Source organism: Lissotriton vulgaris, chromosome 7, assembly GCF_964263255.1.
Source record: "Lissotriton vulgaris chromosome 7, aLisVul1.2, whole genome shotgun sequence".
Classification (NCBI taxonomy): domain Eukaryota; kingdom Metazoa; phylum Chordata; class Amphibia; order Caudata; family Salamandridae; genus Lissotriton; species Lissotriton vulgaris.
In genome coordinates this window covers 473678838-473695727 of record NC_141695.1, presented here as the reverse complement: position 1 = coordinate 473695727, position 16890 = coordinate 473678838, and the positions used below count along the sequence as shown (strand labels likewise).

Here is a 16890-nt window from a genome sequence, read left to right as displayed (position 1 = left end):
TATGGCAGACCTGCATCTTACCTGTGCTTCGATGTATGCTATGCGGAGAAGAATGCGTGTTAGACACCTGTCTTGCACTCCCATCAGCAGTACCAATGGATATCGATACTTTGCTAAGTCCTGTAACGGCTCACGCATTGTGTTGTCCCCAGCGGCTACCAATCCTGATGACGGCATTCGTGGAAACTCCTGTGCTACGACTAGGTGGCGACAGTAGAGCAAGAAAAGAAAGCAACATCACCCAGGTACGACCTTCTGTGAGCATTGCTGATCCAGACACCGATGTTAGCAATCATTCTCACACCTGCCAAGTTACAGCACTATCAAATTTGGTCGAACTGTCACCTGATTTTGTAGACCAATTTTTTGAGAGCTTGTCTGATATGATGTTCTCCCCTGAACAGAAACAATGACTTTTTGAAAAGCATTCCAACACACAGCGTTCCCATGAACTCTGTATTCGGCCTTCAGTTTTGATCAACAAAAACTACTGAAAAAGCGTTGGAACACCATGAAAAAGTTTTTTTTTTAATTTGATCCTTTTTTCTGGCACAAATTCTTTGCTTAAAGTAGAACTATTCATAAAGAACAGAACTTCTATTTTTAGTACATCTAGAGACAGAGAACTTTACCTCACCCTCTAGCACATTTACAACAAATGCATTTCTATGTGATGAAATAGTCTCGACCTTCTTTTCTGTATTAAGAGACTTTTCATGTGTAATTTTTTTTTCCCGCAAAATCGTTCAGCTGATTACCTATGCAATAATTTTGAATGATTTCTATGCTTAAAACGTACAGTACTATACTATCATGTATTTCGAATACTCCATTTCAAATGCAATATGTATTTTGGGGTGGGTAATGTTACACACACATCTTATTGCTTTAGTTTTTAGTAATTTGATGGGCATAAATTCGTGGAGTGGGTGTCGTGTTCTATCTAGGACCCTGATCAATATGTGACCTTATGCCCCTATTCGGCTATATTCCAATCATACCCCTATAATGGCATAAACGATCAGAGCCATATTTCAGCCATATTTCAAACATATTTCAGAACGTCGCCTCTGCAGCTCATTACAGTACATGACACAGCAGAAGCCACTATCTTAGATTCCTAGATTACACTCCGAGTTCTTCAACAGATAAAACTTCCAGCAACCTGGGAAATCCCCGCTTGCTTTGTTTTTATTAGTAATAGAACTCTAATGAGCACTGGAAGAACGACTGCTTCCTAGTGACATCTTTATTGACGTCTTATGTCCAAAAACTTACGTCAAACAAGGCACCTTTCAGGTATAAATAATACCAGCATTGCCTTACGCAAATGCGACTACGATGGTGTGGTAAATACAGGAGCAGACCAGCTGTCCCTTGCAGAGCCCAGCAGATGCGAGAAGCCCATGGACGCTGCCCCTCCTCCTCCTCTTTGACGCGCTGAGAAAGACGCTGTCTTTTCTCCTGCCGAGAAAATCCAGCTCCGGCGTTTCCAGCCTACTCTTGCGAGTGACTGGGATATCGAGTCCTGAGAGGAGATACCAGCCCTCCAACATTCTATTCCCGAGGTATGGTGTTGACTAAACCCTTAGAGAGAATTCTTGAAGCAAACCCTTGGCAAAACCAACTTAACAAACTGCTACTTACTCCCTCCCACGTATTAGGCTTAGGTCAGGTACACCGGGGTAGGCGTAGTTAGAAGCACCAGTTGAGGACGTTAGCCTAATGTATATATGAATGTATATATTTGTTCAACTATTGTCTGCGTTTTCCCTCATGAAGCGCCGCTGCCTCTCACTCCTCGTCGCCTGATACTTCCACTCACACGTGTCGTCACTGCGGCTGACGGTGTAAAGTATCTGGGTAGAATCCTTCACTGCTCTGCCCCGGGGACACATTACAGTGACGGGGGTGGGAGGGAGGGGGCCTGAAGCGGTCCACAGTAGGTGCGAGTGTCGAGAGAAACCAGGCAGACAATGTGCAGGTTTTTCCATCACCTCCAGGCTAGCTTTTGTCAGTACGCAGCCTGACAGCAGCAGGGGCGAGATGATACACGTCTGGCGATGGCCTTTGGGGGAGTTCTTGAATCTTGAAGGAGCTGAGCCGGTCACGTACACCCAGGATGAAGGACGACTCAACGCCACTGCATTTGTTACCAAACGGAAACCCGTGCCTTTCGAAAACGTTTGCCCCCTTGGCACTTAGGTTCTTCTGAAAATGAAACACAGAAGCATCATTTAAACACAGAGAAACGGGTGGTCACACTCTGTACAGGCATGCAAACACTACCAACAGCTTTGGGAATGCGCAGACGGTCCTGCGCAATACGAGGCAGTTTTATGTATTGGTCGCTATGCGCACAAGGGCACACACTACCTTTATAATCAATAAATGTAAATCAGATGCCAAGGGGGTCTCCTCCCTTAGATCGGAAAGAATTTGTGGTAAACATTTTAATTTGGCATTGGGAGAGGAGAGAAAGTGCCTACAATTGTTAGACTGTGTGTTATTTCGAGATGTCTACACTGCTGCGACCATGGTGCCTATGACTTCAAGGCACAAACACAGACAGGTTTATAAGTATGTTATCTCTGAGGTCCTAGGAGCAATCTCCGTTGGGGGCGAGGCTAAGAGCGTGTGTCCTCGAGGTGAACACTGGGGTACTTCGTGCGCAAGGGTAAGGATAGTATCCTTTAGGGCTGGGGTGGGCGACAGGAAACTGTGGGGGCGGGGCTAGGTTAGGCCGGACTCGTGTTCCTATGGGATTTGTTTGACCAAGCCAGCCGGTACCCCTCTCTCCCACGTGGTAAACATGCAGCTCGTTTGTCTCATGGACACCGGTCTCTTCCCTGATTCAACTGCAAACATTTCGCTATCCTGGGCAGATGTGCATATCTGTACAAAATTGCTGCAGCACGTGTCCTTTCCTGGTCTATGCCTTTAGAACGGAATGCACAGCACCTGCCACCCCAGATCACGACTGCTCTCACTTCTGATCTCTCCTCTAGGACGGCTCTACTTGAGTGATTCTCACCCGGTTCTACAGAAAGTAAGTTCTTTTTGCATTCAAAAGACACTGCACAGATCACAGCAGAGGAAATACCGGAAACTGCATGACGAGCTTGCTCTGTGCCTAGCGCAGCGCCGAGCTCAGCGCTGCCTCTACCATGATTTACCTGGTGGAAAACCTGACTCACCTGGATGGAATTTACACCTGCGGAACTCTGGTCAAAACAGACGGCACAGGCGCCTCAAGCATTTACAGTCTTGTTATTAAAAATACTTACGGGAAACTGTTGCTAAGAAAAGGAGATGAGAAATGAAAGCGATCAAAAGCGATCACGAACTACAAAAAAAAAAAGCCCGTGAGTGGTGCGTACGCGCGCCACTGCGAGAATATGTTTTGAATTATCGCAGCTGTCAAGCCACGATAATTCAAAACATATGGGCTCTGGTGCGCATAACAGTCACCAATAGGCCATGGGCGGAGCTACGTGACTGCCCATGGCCTATTGCGTGTTCTGTTAAAAAACAGCACACACGCGAAGGCCATTGAAAATGGACCTTGGAAATAACACGCACGAACTGCGTGGAATTTCCAGGTCCATTCTCAAATCCCCGGGAAAAGGACTCTCGCTTTGCGACACTGCATGCACAGTGTACGGCAGGCCAGAGCCCTAAAAAGTGGGTGGGGAAGAAACAAAATGGAGTGGGAGGAAGCAGCAATACCAGGTAGTGGGAAGAATAGTGGCATCCTGAAAACAAAACAAGGGAGGTACAGAGGAGAAAGGAAGGCGCACCGGATGGGGCAGGGGGAATAGTCAGACACTGAACTGAGTAAATATGTGGGTGTGAGTGAGGGAGTGAACGCAGTTAGTGAGACTAGTATGGAGAGTGGTGGACACACATATAGAGGCTACAACAAGTCTTAAAGGTGCAGGTCAGTGCCACTATAAGAGGCACTGCAATTATTAGGGAGTGTTTTGAGGGGAGTAAAAGCTTGGTACCCTTCTGCTACGATTATTGTTACTTTCGTTTTGTGATCTTTTGTATACGTGCTTTTCTGTTTCTTTTGATTAAAGAGTGCTCATAAACCTTTGGATACCTTCTATAAAAACAAATTAAACAGCGAAAGTTTGAAACCTGAAAAGAAGGATGGTTATCTGTTTGTTTGGCTTTGCAGAGTGTTTGGGAATTATAAACTGGTAGCAGGTGTTTACGCCAGAATAGTTTTGAAAACAAATATTTTTTAAATAAATCCAGAAGGAGTAGGCTATTCTTTGTGAACAAAGCCAATCTGAGCCAATAGCTGGCGTTGGGGGACCAGTTGATGACATCTGGTGTCAATGGCTTCACAGCTTGCCCTGTAAAAATGAAATACTGCAGCCTCAATGACCTTCCTGGCCTGACTAAGCATCTTTTCTTGAATGCCACTTGTCTGAACAATAACAATAAACATAAAGAAAACTGCAGATCTGACAAAAAGGCTGCAGAGAACTTATGGACCAAGGCTTGTCACCAATCACCTTGGAGATTACCGAACACAAGAATCCATTTTCAAGGGTGAGATTCCCATAACAGAAACCATATTTGTTAACTGTGAATCTGCCACATACACTAAGGCCAGTGGTGGTCAGTGGCTTCTGTGGGGGGGCCTATAACTGCCCATGCAGGAAGCCCCACATACAGCCTGCCCTGTAAACCTTAAACATCAACAGGTACGCCCTGTGTACACCGTCCTTGCATTTCAAGCCATATACAGTGTGAGAAGTTAGCCTGGCATATGATGTCCACTAGTTCTAGTGGGCACCTTGCACCAGTCTAATCTACCCTTATTGATGGTGGTTGTAAAGTCAACCTTATAGAAAGCTATCCTGGTGGTAGCATGGACCAGCAGTCATCAGGCAAAGACTTCAGAGAGCGCATTAAGCAAGTTGTTTTACCATTTATAATCCCTGGAGTACCAAATGATAGGACACCACACAAGGTATATATCAAATATATATGTATTTATTCTAAACACAATCCCTCTGCACTCTTTATGAGGTCAGAGGTAAAAATACAATACAAGTCACTAAGTTAATATACGATAAGTTGCACCGTATACGTTATGCCCTAGGTGCCTCACAAACCATATACTAAAATAGTAGTTAGGTTAGGAAGTAGGAGGCCCACGGGAGACGCGGCAGGGTCTAAACACAGGCATGGATTACCATTGACTTTCTGTGGGAAATGTAGAAGTTACAAATATACAATTTAAGGATACTTCTGGATGGACTACGATGAAACCATTTAGACTTAGACACTAGGAGGGCCAATACCCTCGCGACTACGAGAGTACTCGTGTTACCTCACCCACGGAAGCCGGGTGCATAGGTGTCTTTTGATGTCGGGTTTCGTCGTTGATTTCAATGGAGAGCTGCAAAGAAGTGCTGCAGGCGACCAGAGGAAAAGTGTCCAGGTGGATCCAAGGGTGGATCAAAGAACTGAAGAACCTGAAAGCAGAAGGGACAGAGTCTGGGTCACTTGCCAGTGACCAGGATGGAACGAGGAAGGAACCAGGCGATGTCGGGTGATTTCAGGTGAAGATGTGAAGTTTGTCTCTTCAGCCATGAGGACCAAGAGGTGTCCATGACAACCAGAAGCTGGATTCAAACTGTCCCATAAATGATCTAGTTGACTGCGGTATTGGTATCCGGATTGGACCTCACAAGCCTTGGCAAACGCAATCCATGCAGAATATCAAGATTGACTTTGGAGCAGACCAGCAAGATTTGTGGCGCTTCTTCTTTGTAGGGAAGCTGGAGCAACACTGGAGCAACTAGGAAAGCAAGTTAGATTCAAAATGGAGTCTTCCAGGGGCTCACTAGCCAACGAACTAGAAACCAAGAAGACGCATCAAGCTGAAATGCAAGAGCGAGCCCCACGGGACACTCGTGGAGTGTGGAGACCTGAGCTTAGGTGCAAATGGTGCTCGAAGCTCGTGCTTGTTGTACCCCAATGCACAACTGCGAGATACCTCGGGAGTCGATGCAGTTAGCAAAATGCAGGATGTCCAGGAGTTCCGGTTCCACATCTCTCGTGTCCGCCTTGGGTCTCAGCTTTGCTGGGAACGTCAAGCAGCGTTAGAGATGTCTGGAAGTCTATGTCCTGTGTCACAGATTCTTTGGGATCCGGTGGGAGCCTCGAAAATGCAGACCGGCAAAGTTGCTGTTGGTGCCTGTTTGAACAGGGTGGTCACTCCTTGACCACAAGGGAGATGTCTTCCGTCTTCCAGTCGAAATGGAATGTCGAAGGTCCAGGATTTGTGTTTCAAAGATTCGTCCAGGGTAATATGAATTCCTAGGGACACAGCTCCTATACTTATACTATATTTTGGGGTTGGACTACCTGTAAGGTCCCTCCTATGGGTGGACCTGGGAAGGGGGTTGTTACTCCCCTTTCCCTTTGTCCAGTTTCATGCCAGAGCTGGGGCAGGGTGCCCCAGCAACCGGTTTGAACTGGGAAATGCACAGAGCACCTAGTGTGCCCAAGGCAGTGTCTGGAAAGCCTTCACTGAATGCAGCCCTCCCTGCCCCAATACACAAAAGCCTGTCTGGGGAGGTGCCAGCAACTCCTTGGACAGGAAACCTATTGTCCAGGCCTTTCCTGCCGGAGTTTCGTCCAGCAACAGGAGGTCCGACTCGTGTTTGTGGCAGCAGCATCGATTTTGTGATTCTGAGGCTCTGTTTAACTTTAACCGGGTAAACCAATAACTACATGTCTTCTCCCTCTAGAAGGGTGGATTGCTACCCCCGCTGCCAGGACTGGTGGGAGGGTAGTATTCCAAAGTGTTTGACACCTTACACAACATGTTTTGATAAAGCCAAACCAAAGTTATCATTAACCGCGAGGATTATAATGCACTTAAGAGTATATGGTATGGCTATATCATAGAACAGCTATAAGGAGATGGTTCTGAAAGCTTCAGAGGGGCTCAGCTCATGCTAGGGCACCCTCTCACATAAAACCAAGCACAACATCTCCGGGATTGTCGAGGTCTGCCTTAGGAGTGGCTTATGGTTGCATATGTGTCTATATGTATATATAGATTTAGGTACACTATATCTAAGTAAGGGGTGATTACACCACCTTACCTAGGTTGTGGGAACAGACCTGTGGTGTCAGCTTCCGTTTGGAAGGCAAACCAGGGGTGGCACAATACATGCTGCAGCCCCTGGTAGGCCTAGGGTGCACCTATGCCCTGGGTACCTATGGTACACTATACAGGGGCTCACAAGGGTGACCCAGTAACCAATCTGGTATGTACCTAAAGTACATGGTATCAATTTAGAGAGAGAACAGCTGGGCTGTGGGCCTGATTAGCAGGTCCACAGCCACACTAAAGTTGAAAAACCAAAGAATCACAGCAAAAAGTGGGGGTAACCATAGGAAGCAGACCCTACTCTCCTACACACGGTTTATGTCATATAAGGGACAATTCCTGTTCCTGCATTGCTGTTTACAAAACGTCAGCTCTAAGGGCAAGGCAGAGCCAATATCATAAGGTTACATGACATCACCTGATGCTGACATGCATGGGCCTAGCTTCCCTATTATTAATGTCCACAAATACCCTATGCGCTACAAGGTTTGCGACAGCAGCACTCTTGCAGGTTCAAAGGTTTGGAGTACCTGCCGGATACGTGGGATTAAGTGAAAAGACATAAGTGCTGTAAAGAGATTATTGCTAATTGCTTCTCAATTGAGGGCAGTGTGAGGAGGAACAAAGCAATGTATTCGCTGAAGGTGAATTCTAGTAACAGGGGAAACAAGTATGAGGGGAGTGGATGTGGCACAGCGGCCAGAACTGCTGACTAGGAAACTGGGGAAACCGGTTCTAGTCTCAGGTGCGCAACATCCTGTATTTGTGGGAAAATCACCTAATCTCTCGAGTGATACACTGGGCAATATAAATCTGCTAATTTAATTTAAAGTATCACAGCAAGCCGAAAAAGCAGAAAGATGCAAAACGTGCATTTTTAAATCACTCTGATCATTGATCTCCGTCCGAGCACTGCTGAATACCGAACACATGTTCGAGTGCCACACTCTTTTAATCCACTGCGCCGAATTGATTTTAAGAAACTGCACCGTGTGATTGAAATTGTGTAACCCACCTTCGAAATAGCTTTATAAAATACCTGTGTCCCCTGTAGCCCCGGTCCTCCGCAAGCGCTAGGCTTGTTTGTGGGGAGGGCGCAGGGCGGTACCTGCATCCGGCCTCCTGGCGGGAGCAGGCACTGATTGGGACAACAGACTTGGAGAGGCGGAGCTGACCAATAGCCCGTCCTCTACATAAATCAGTCTCACCAGATGACGCGCAGCGAATACGCGCAGCAACCGCGCCAAATACCGCGCCAAAGACTAGCCTAAGACATGCCCGTCTGGGCCCGTCCGGGACAGGACGGGGCATGGGGCCGAAAATTTTCCTCCACAGACAAGTTCCCAGGTATGAACGCCTCGCAACTAAAAGCTTTACGTCCCGCCCCACACCATGATTGCATTGTACTCTCACTACTGGGCGAAACTTTCTGCCCAAATTGTCAAATGCAACTTACTAATATCCAACCTTACCCGGACCCAGTAAGACATACCCTAACCCCATCCAAACGCCCCAAACGCTCGAGCTGCAACTACTCCTTTTTCTCTGTTAATTGCAGATCCTTACCTCAGCACAAGCTAGATATTTTCACCCTTCTAATGGAAGAAGCACCCAGTGCTCTCTTCCTTACGGAAACTTGGCTACATGATAGCTCCGGCCCAGATGTAGCAACTGCTCTCCCTGCAAACTATGCCATAGCAAGAAAAGACCGACAAGGTCAAGTGGGTGGGGGTATCGCGATCATATACTGCAAAGATTTCATCTGCAACATGCTCCCAGTAAACATCCCAGACTGCGAAGCTGCCTCTTTTCAAATTACTTTGAACCCGAACTTTACGCTCTCCGGCCTCCTAATATATAGACCTCCTGGGAACGCTTCTTCCTGGACGGCCAGTTTAGCAAATTACATTTCGCCATTTCTGCTAGACTATAAGAATTTTACACTACTAGGGGATCTAAATCTGCATCTTGAGGACCCAACCAATATAGCCTGCCGCAATCTACTAGACGACCTAATAGCTCTTAACTTATCACTCCTCAACTCCGGCCCCACGCACAAAGCAGGACATCTTCTTGATCCCATAATTACAAATCTCCCAGAATTAAAATGGTCCCGAACCAGTCCCATATGCTGGTCAGACCATCACCTTGTCAGTTTCAGTCTAGCCAGGACTCCCTCCCCCAGTAATACTGTACAATCTTCAAACTCCATGAGAAACTGGAAGCTACTTGACAGTAAAAAAATGAATCAAGTGCTGACATCTAGCACACCCGCCCAGGACCAGAACGTAGAAATTCTCGCTGTAACCACTAACCAATGGCTAGAATCCGCAGTCAACCATTGCCTCCCCCTGCCGAAGGCTAATAAAAACTTCCACCGCCCCCCAGCCCCCTGGTTCAACGAACTTCTCAAAGTTGAAAAATCGAAATGTAAAGCACTAGAAAGAAATTGGCGTAAAGATTACTGCCCTGAAAAAAAGATTACATACAATAAGGCGAGAAACGCATATCACTCCTCTTGCATTAAAGCACGGGCCAAACATGTGGCAAACTCCATCAATAATGCCACAAACAAAGCAAAGACTCTGTTCAACACAGTAAAGGACCTAGCGGGGGCCCAAACAACGGCTACTGCCCATCCCCTCACAAAAAAACAATGTCAGGACCTTGCGACATTTTTCAATGATAAGATTGAGAACATTATCATCAACATCACGACCAGGCCCCTCAGCAACTGCTCACACCAGGATATCCCCTCGACATCAGACAAAGTAAACACCTTGGAAAAGTGGCCCCTGGTAACTATGGACTCCCTAAAAACCGCCCTAAAATCCATCTCATCAGGCTCCCCCTGTGACCCCCTCCCTGTGAGTATTTTAAAACAACTTGATCCTACCCCCTTGACTGCCATAATGAACGTGCTTAATGCTTCCCTCCAAGCATCCACCGTTCCATCATGCTGGAAGCATGCAGTGGTAACCCCACTACTGAAAAAACCGTCATCCGACCCCACAGTTCTCTCGAACTACCGACCTATATCTCTCCTGCCCGCCTTTTCCAAACTCATGGAAAGGCACATACACTCCGCTATCACTAATTTCTCAGAGGACAACAATCTCCTCCACCCCTCACAGTCGGGTTTCAGAGCAGGATACTCCACAGAAACTGCCCTACTGGGTGTGACGGAAAAAATTCGACAACTGCTGGACAAGGGTCAAACGGTCGCACTCATTCTTTTAGATTTGAGTGCGACGTTTGACACCATATCACATAATATTCTTCTGGCCACCCTAGAGAAAAACGGCATTCGCAAGGACGCCTTACAGTGGATCAAGTCCTTTCTCTCCGAAAGAACCTTTCAGATTAAATCCAGTATCGCAAGCTCTGACATCTTCCCTGCTCCACATGGAGTACCACAAGGTTCTATCCTGAGCCCACTGTTTTTTAATCTGTACCTCAGACCACTGGCAGATCTGGCAGATGGCGCAGGCCTAACGTTAATGACCTACGCTGACGATTCCCAAATCATTTTCTCCCTCTCCGAAGCAAACCTGTTAGCTCCTTCCATACTCAAAACCGGACTTCAAAATATTTTCAACTGGATGACTACCAACCAGTTAAAATTAAATGGGGACAAAACTGAGGTACTCCTACTAGGACGAAACAAAGAACTCTGGAACCCCTCCCATTGGCCACCGGAGCTGGGTAACATTCCCCCGCCAGCTACCCAGGTTAGAAACCTAGGGGTCATCATAGACGATACTCTGTCTATGAAACAGCAGGCAAATAAAGTCGCAGGACTATGCTTCACCATAATAAAATGGTTAAAGAAAATCGTTTGGATGCTGCCCCCGGACACGCAAAAAAACGTAGTAAACGCTCTAGTAACATCGCGTATTGACTACGGTAATATCCTCTATCTTAGCTCTAACTTAGCAGTAATCAAGAGACTCCAAATGATTCAAAACTCCGCTGCAAGACTCTTGAGAAGGATTCCAAAGGCTGAAAGAGTCTCAAAACACCTGAACGAACTACACTGGCTCAGGGTTGAACATCGGATCAGCTTCAAAACCCTGAGCTACATGTTCAAAATTAAACATAAAACGGCTCCCTCCTATCTTCAAGCCTTAGCCTCCCCCTACTTGCCAACAAGAAACCTCCGCTCCCAAACGGCCTCAAACTTCGCCGTGCCTAGATTTAAACTTCAAAGAACTGGCGGGAGATCCTTCACTGTTAGAGGTCCAATTCTGTGGAACTCACTCCCCCTGCATATCCGGAAAGAAGATAGCTACACTAAATTCCGGAGATACGTAAAAACCTGGCTGTTTCAGAAACAACTGTGCTAATCAACAAACTCAGCATTTCCTTTATCCAACTCACTGTCACAGGCGCCGGGAAACCCTTGTTGGGTAGCTGAGCGCCATACAAATGCAAAATAAATAAATAAATAAATAAACGTAATGAAAAGATAATTCCAACAAAAAGGATGTTAATAGTATTTCGGCTACAGGAAATTGATATGAGAAGCAGACAGGGAACAAGCATTGGTAAGTGCAGGAAACTTGCTAGAGCCAATAGAAATAGAGAACAAACATTGGCATAGCCAATAGGTCTCGCCTTTGGGACCTTATAAGTGTTTAGCCATGCAACAGTTGATGTTGTTGCACCAAGGATATTGTGCTGGATAACTAAACACTTATAAGGTCCCAGAGGCGAGACCTATTGCTATGGCAATGCTTGTTTTCAAGGAAATTACGACATGAGGCCTGTTGGAAAGCTAAAGCTACCAGTAGAAAATACCTACAATTAACATTCTTTTCATTTTACTGTTCCTAACTGGTTGTGGGCTATTTTGGTTTTACAAATAGATGCATAACAAAACAGTGACATGCCTTTTCTCCAGCATGCACGCTCGGCAAGTAGCAACTAGCACGATTTTAATAGTTGGCCTGAAGCCCCATAATATCTAATGCGGCGTTTTACATCATTGGTGAAGCCTGAAGCAGAATAATTATGCCCACGCCCATCATTTAATGTGGCTCCGTTCACGTGTATGGCGGCAATGCCTCAAACTGGTTTTAAACCTCTCCAAAAGATAACATCCACAGTAATATAATCCTAGTAGTTAACTCTTTAATACATTAAACGTTATGTTAGCGCAAAGTTAAAAATGTACATTTAAATTCACCTCGAAATATAATTGTGTTTTTTCTTTGGCAATAAACCATTACGCATCATTTTAAATATTGAATTCCAAAGAATATCTGTGCATCACTGTAAACGCTGGCTGGTTTGCCAAATCTCATTATGCAAGCATGGAATACAATTTGAGTAATTTATTCCGAAAATAGAAATACATGCAAATGCGTACAATTGTTAATATACAATCAGCCATGGAGGCCCGATTTGGTCGAGAAGAGTAGAGCAGCTTTCGGTATGATAAAAATATTTTTGCCGACCTCAGTGAATTTCCAAGAGCTGCCAGGAGTACATTCCTCTTAAGTGCTACAAAAGAAATGGACCATCTTCGAAACCCGCGAGGCTATCAACAGACCCAGGGATGGATTTAGTAACGTTCTGTCTGCATGGCACAACGGGAAACCAAACGGAGCGCCTCTTAACTTAACAATGTTGCACCAGAACAAACGTTAACTTTCCTCAAGGTGGTAATAGGTGGAATTACCTTGTCAGATATTCAGCGAATAGAGCACAGTTTTGGTTTTATGTAGGATTCAGCACAAAGGACGGCCAACAAGTTATTTTTGCATACTTTGTAAACTAAGGGAGAGGGAGGAGTTTGCTTTGGGTGAGGTTGTCTGCCAAGGTACAATATTTTGTGTGCGCCGTGTCTTGTGTACAACAGTCAGTAGTCTGCGGGAAAGGTTAGAAAGCCTTCCGGCGGAGCCACAGGAGTACAAAATATTCATCGTGACACAGGTAGATTGTAGTGGGAAATACACCAGTTCAATCGGAGAGATAAAATCAAGAGCAGAATGGCCCATGACAAATGCACCTGGGTCAACAGAGATGAACACATTTTGAAGGAAAATGGAACCAAGTGTGGATACAAGCTAAAAATATGAGAGAAGAGTAATCATCTACATGCCTATTTTGCACAACAAGTAAAGCACTAATCTAAATTCTTGCCATCAACAGCAATACATTCAACAATCATCAAGGCAGTGCAATGCAGATCTACCGTTTTCTCTGCATTATTCTTGCAATAGTGTCAAATATCACATCTATTTCCTGAGATGGCAGCCATGCTGGCCGTAGTAAAATTTTAGTGGAAGCCATCAAGCAGCCAACCAAAAGCATATATGCCCTTGACCACCATCATTATGCCAGCAGACACTAAGTCCAGGTGTACTGGCCACCATTCTGGGATTGATGTACAATGCAACAGGAAACTGTGGCAACTGCACCTAGCACAGGCACTTACAAGCACACCATAGCTTGGGAGGGAAGTAAGCTAAAATACACCCCTTAGAGGCAGGCCAACCCAATGCAGACATGTGAAAGCTAAATAGGAAGGTCACTCTGAAAGACTGGTAGGAATGAGTCATAGCCACACATGCCGTAACCAGACATTTGGGGGCAGATGTATCAAGCGTTTTTTTTGTCCGAAACACTGCGAATCGCAAAATAGCAGCGTTTGCGACAAAAAAACAGGAAATGCGATGTATGAAAAAAAACGCATGGCAAAAATAAGGAATCGCAAAATTTGCGATTCCTTACTTTTGCACTACCATTGAAGGAATCGCAAAAAGCTATTCCTTAAATGGTATGTAACAAACAAGAAAGTTTTGCGAATTCACACTAAGAAATCGCAAATTACCTTTAACTTGTAGTTGGTGGTAATTTGTGAATTCTTTTACAAATGCACTTTTTGCAATTTGTAAAGGTGGCATATGACGATCATACATGCCCTTAGGGCATGTATGTACACCATATGTGCACACATGTCAATTTCAGGGGGTGCAGCAGGGTGTCCTTAAGACACCCTTGCACCCTTGAAATTATTCTCAATTTGCTATTAGCAAATTGCGAATCGCAAATTGAGAATAATTTCCCATTCCTTCCTATGGGCCTCCTGGCCCTTAGAAATGAATGGGAAGTTATTCCTCAATTGCGATTAGAAATTTGCTAATCGCAATTAAGGAATTTTAAGAAATCGCAAAAAAATAGCGAATTTCTACATACATACCATTTTGCAATTCTCAAATAGCGATTCTTTAAAAATCGCTATTTGAGATTCGCAAAAGGGTATCTTGATACATCTGGCCCTTGGACTGTTATCTGGTCTTTTCTGTTCTGCAAGGCACCAGTATGTGGTCTCTTTGCAGTCAGCCATAGCTATTTTATAAGCCATGTCCCTTCGCCTTTTATTTGTGCTAGTACTATTCATTCTACATTGCACTATCTTCCTGCACTCCTCCCTCCCCCCCCCCCCCCCCCCGACCCCCCCCGGAGTATTATAGAGCACCTGATAATCAGTATAGGCATTAATTATTCTTTTGTTAACAAATGTTGTGTAAGGAAAGGATGACTAAATAGTTGACATAAGAGCACAGTACATTTTGCTGTTAGGTCGCCATATATAAAGTAATGAACTTTAACCAAAATAGGCTTCCATGTGCATGAAATGGATACCTCTCAGTTTAGTCTCCAGGGGAGGCGGTTCTCAGCACTGAAAACTGCTCTCTTTGTCGGTCATCGCTCTTTTCAGACTTCAGGGGCCCCATTTCGAGTTCCTCATAATCTCTGATGGACCTGGTAACAGGAGTGACCACCCCACCAGGACTCCAGGATTCGTCATAAAACTCCCAGTGACACCAGCTGCTGAAAGCAGCCGAAATCTTTAAGGGGAACCCATTGAGGGGAGGGGGCTGATGGGGTAACAGGCAGGGGAATTGTAGCCAGAATTACCAACTCCCCTAGTTCTATTCCATTCCTCACTGGTACCAGGGTTCCATCTGTAATCCCCTAGCATGAGGGAGGAGAGGCCAAGTGCTGAGTATTCATTGTGAGAACTAATCAATGCCCCACCTCCCAGGATGGATGCCTTACACTGGGAGTAAAGAAACTGCTCAAAAGACACTGAGAAAAATCAGGTATTAAACCAATCTGGTTTCAAATCAGTGGTCCTACTGAATACAGTGCTAGCAATAACTCCGGCTGTGCCCAAACCCGGTTTATGCCACACTTGACCGTGACACTACCCGTGGTCCCAGAAGTATCAGAAAGTAGGGTGTCCAGTATGTGGTTTCGTTAGGGAAGAAACTCTTGGATAGGGTAATTTGTAACTTTTTCAGAAACAAGATGTTCAGTGCTTATGATCTGAACCTTTCCACAAACTCAAGGCTCGCCATTTTCCTCCAGGTGCTCACAGTTGCATATGCGGTGTGTATCCTGTGAATGCACTCACCTTCTCCCTGAAAGATTTCGATTGCCCGTGAATCATGTTAAAACAATGCAAAAGGAATAGTTTCACATCTGATCGTACCTGCCAAGGGCAAACACGCTCAGGCCTATGGCGCAATTCTTGTCCTTAAACTGCTGGTTCAGAATGTCTCTGTTGAAAGTCCCATTCCACACCACAGGAGCCAGCCAAGGCGTGACGATCATCACCTTTGTGTTTCTGAAACAAAGAAGAAGGGCAGTTAGAACGGCAAGTGCAGTACATTCCCAGCCCCTGCCTGGCACACAGCCTCCTGCTTGCAAGTTTATCAGAGCAGGGTAGCTAACAGAGTCTTCCCTCTGGCCTACAATAAGCCACCCACTTCCGACCACTGGGAAACGCTGGTACACAGGTGTACATGTAACACTTTTTGAAACCTCCAGTAACCCCTGAAAGCCACAGCAGCAGTCAATGCCTTCTGGGCATAACACTGGGAATGGCATGTGACATCTGCATTTTCCACAAGGTTTACGTGGGTGTACTCAGGGAATAACATTCACATTTAGGAATAGTAGCCCAGAGCTTAAATTCACGTTTTCCTGTGGCGAGACTTCTGCTCTAGTCCCCCAGGAATTCATTGAGCTTTCTGTTCCCCTTCTAACTATAACAAGCATTTGCAATGCAATAGGTCTCGCATTAGGAAAGTTTGAGCTATTGGTCTTGTAAATGACAATTTTTTTATTAATGTGTTGGTTTTAGAAAATAGCGAAATTAATAGCTTTGTCTTTGACAATGCCAATAGTTTTAACTTTCGCAAATGTGACACCTTTAGCCTTTGTACTGCAATATGTGTTGTATTTATGTGACTTAGATGTATTGATATTACAAATAACAATGGCTTTTAATTTTTTTAAATAATTATTACTTAAATGAAAGTAATTGCAATTTATAATGGCAATAGCTTAAACTTTTGTAAATGACTTTTGTGAAGATTTTCAGTGTATTTTATTGTGACGTAAATCTAAGAACAGAAGTGAAATATTAACATCTTTTTGTGACATTTGTAATAAAGCTTGAAACATTGAGAGAGCATATTTGAACCAATTGTTGTTATGGAGAGGGAGGGGGGTGGGCTGCCTACTAATGCGTGTGGCAACAGAGAGAGAATGGGGCGCGCGCTGGAGAGGGAGGGGGTGGGTTGCCTGGTTAGGCCAAGACCTAAAAAGATGGATTTATGCCCAGATCTCTGTACTGGGGTGAATATATGACATTGTCCTGCATTCTGTCCATCAACTGTTCTTTTCGCGATAGACATTCTATGACATCGCTCACCTTACACAAACTG

The 16890-nt window shown here is 45.1% G+C and overlaps 1 protein-coding gene across 1 annotated transcript in view; it reads right to left on the bottom strand.

Moving 5' to 3' along the window:
- LOC147701898 (histo-blood group ABO system transferase-like) overlaps positions 1-16890 on the bottom strand; it is a 621989-nt gene that overhangs the window by 202008 nt on the left and 403091 nt on the right. Inside the window, exon 6 of the mRNA XM_086930527.1 lies at positions 15651-15785. Within this exon, the coding sequence (XP_086786653.1) occupies positions 15651-15785 (135 nt within the window). The remainder of the gene's footprint in view (positions 1-15650; positions 15786-16890) is intronic.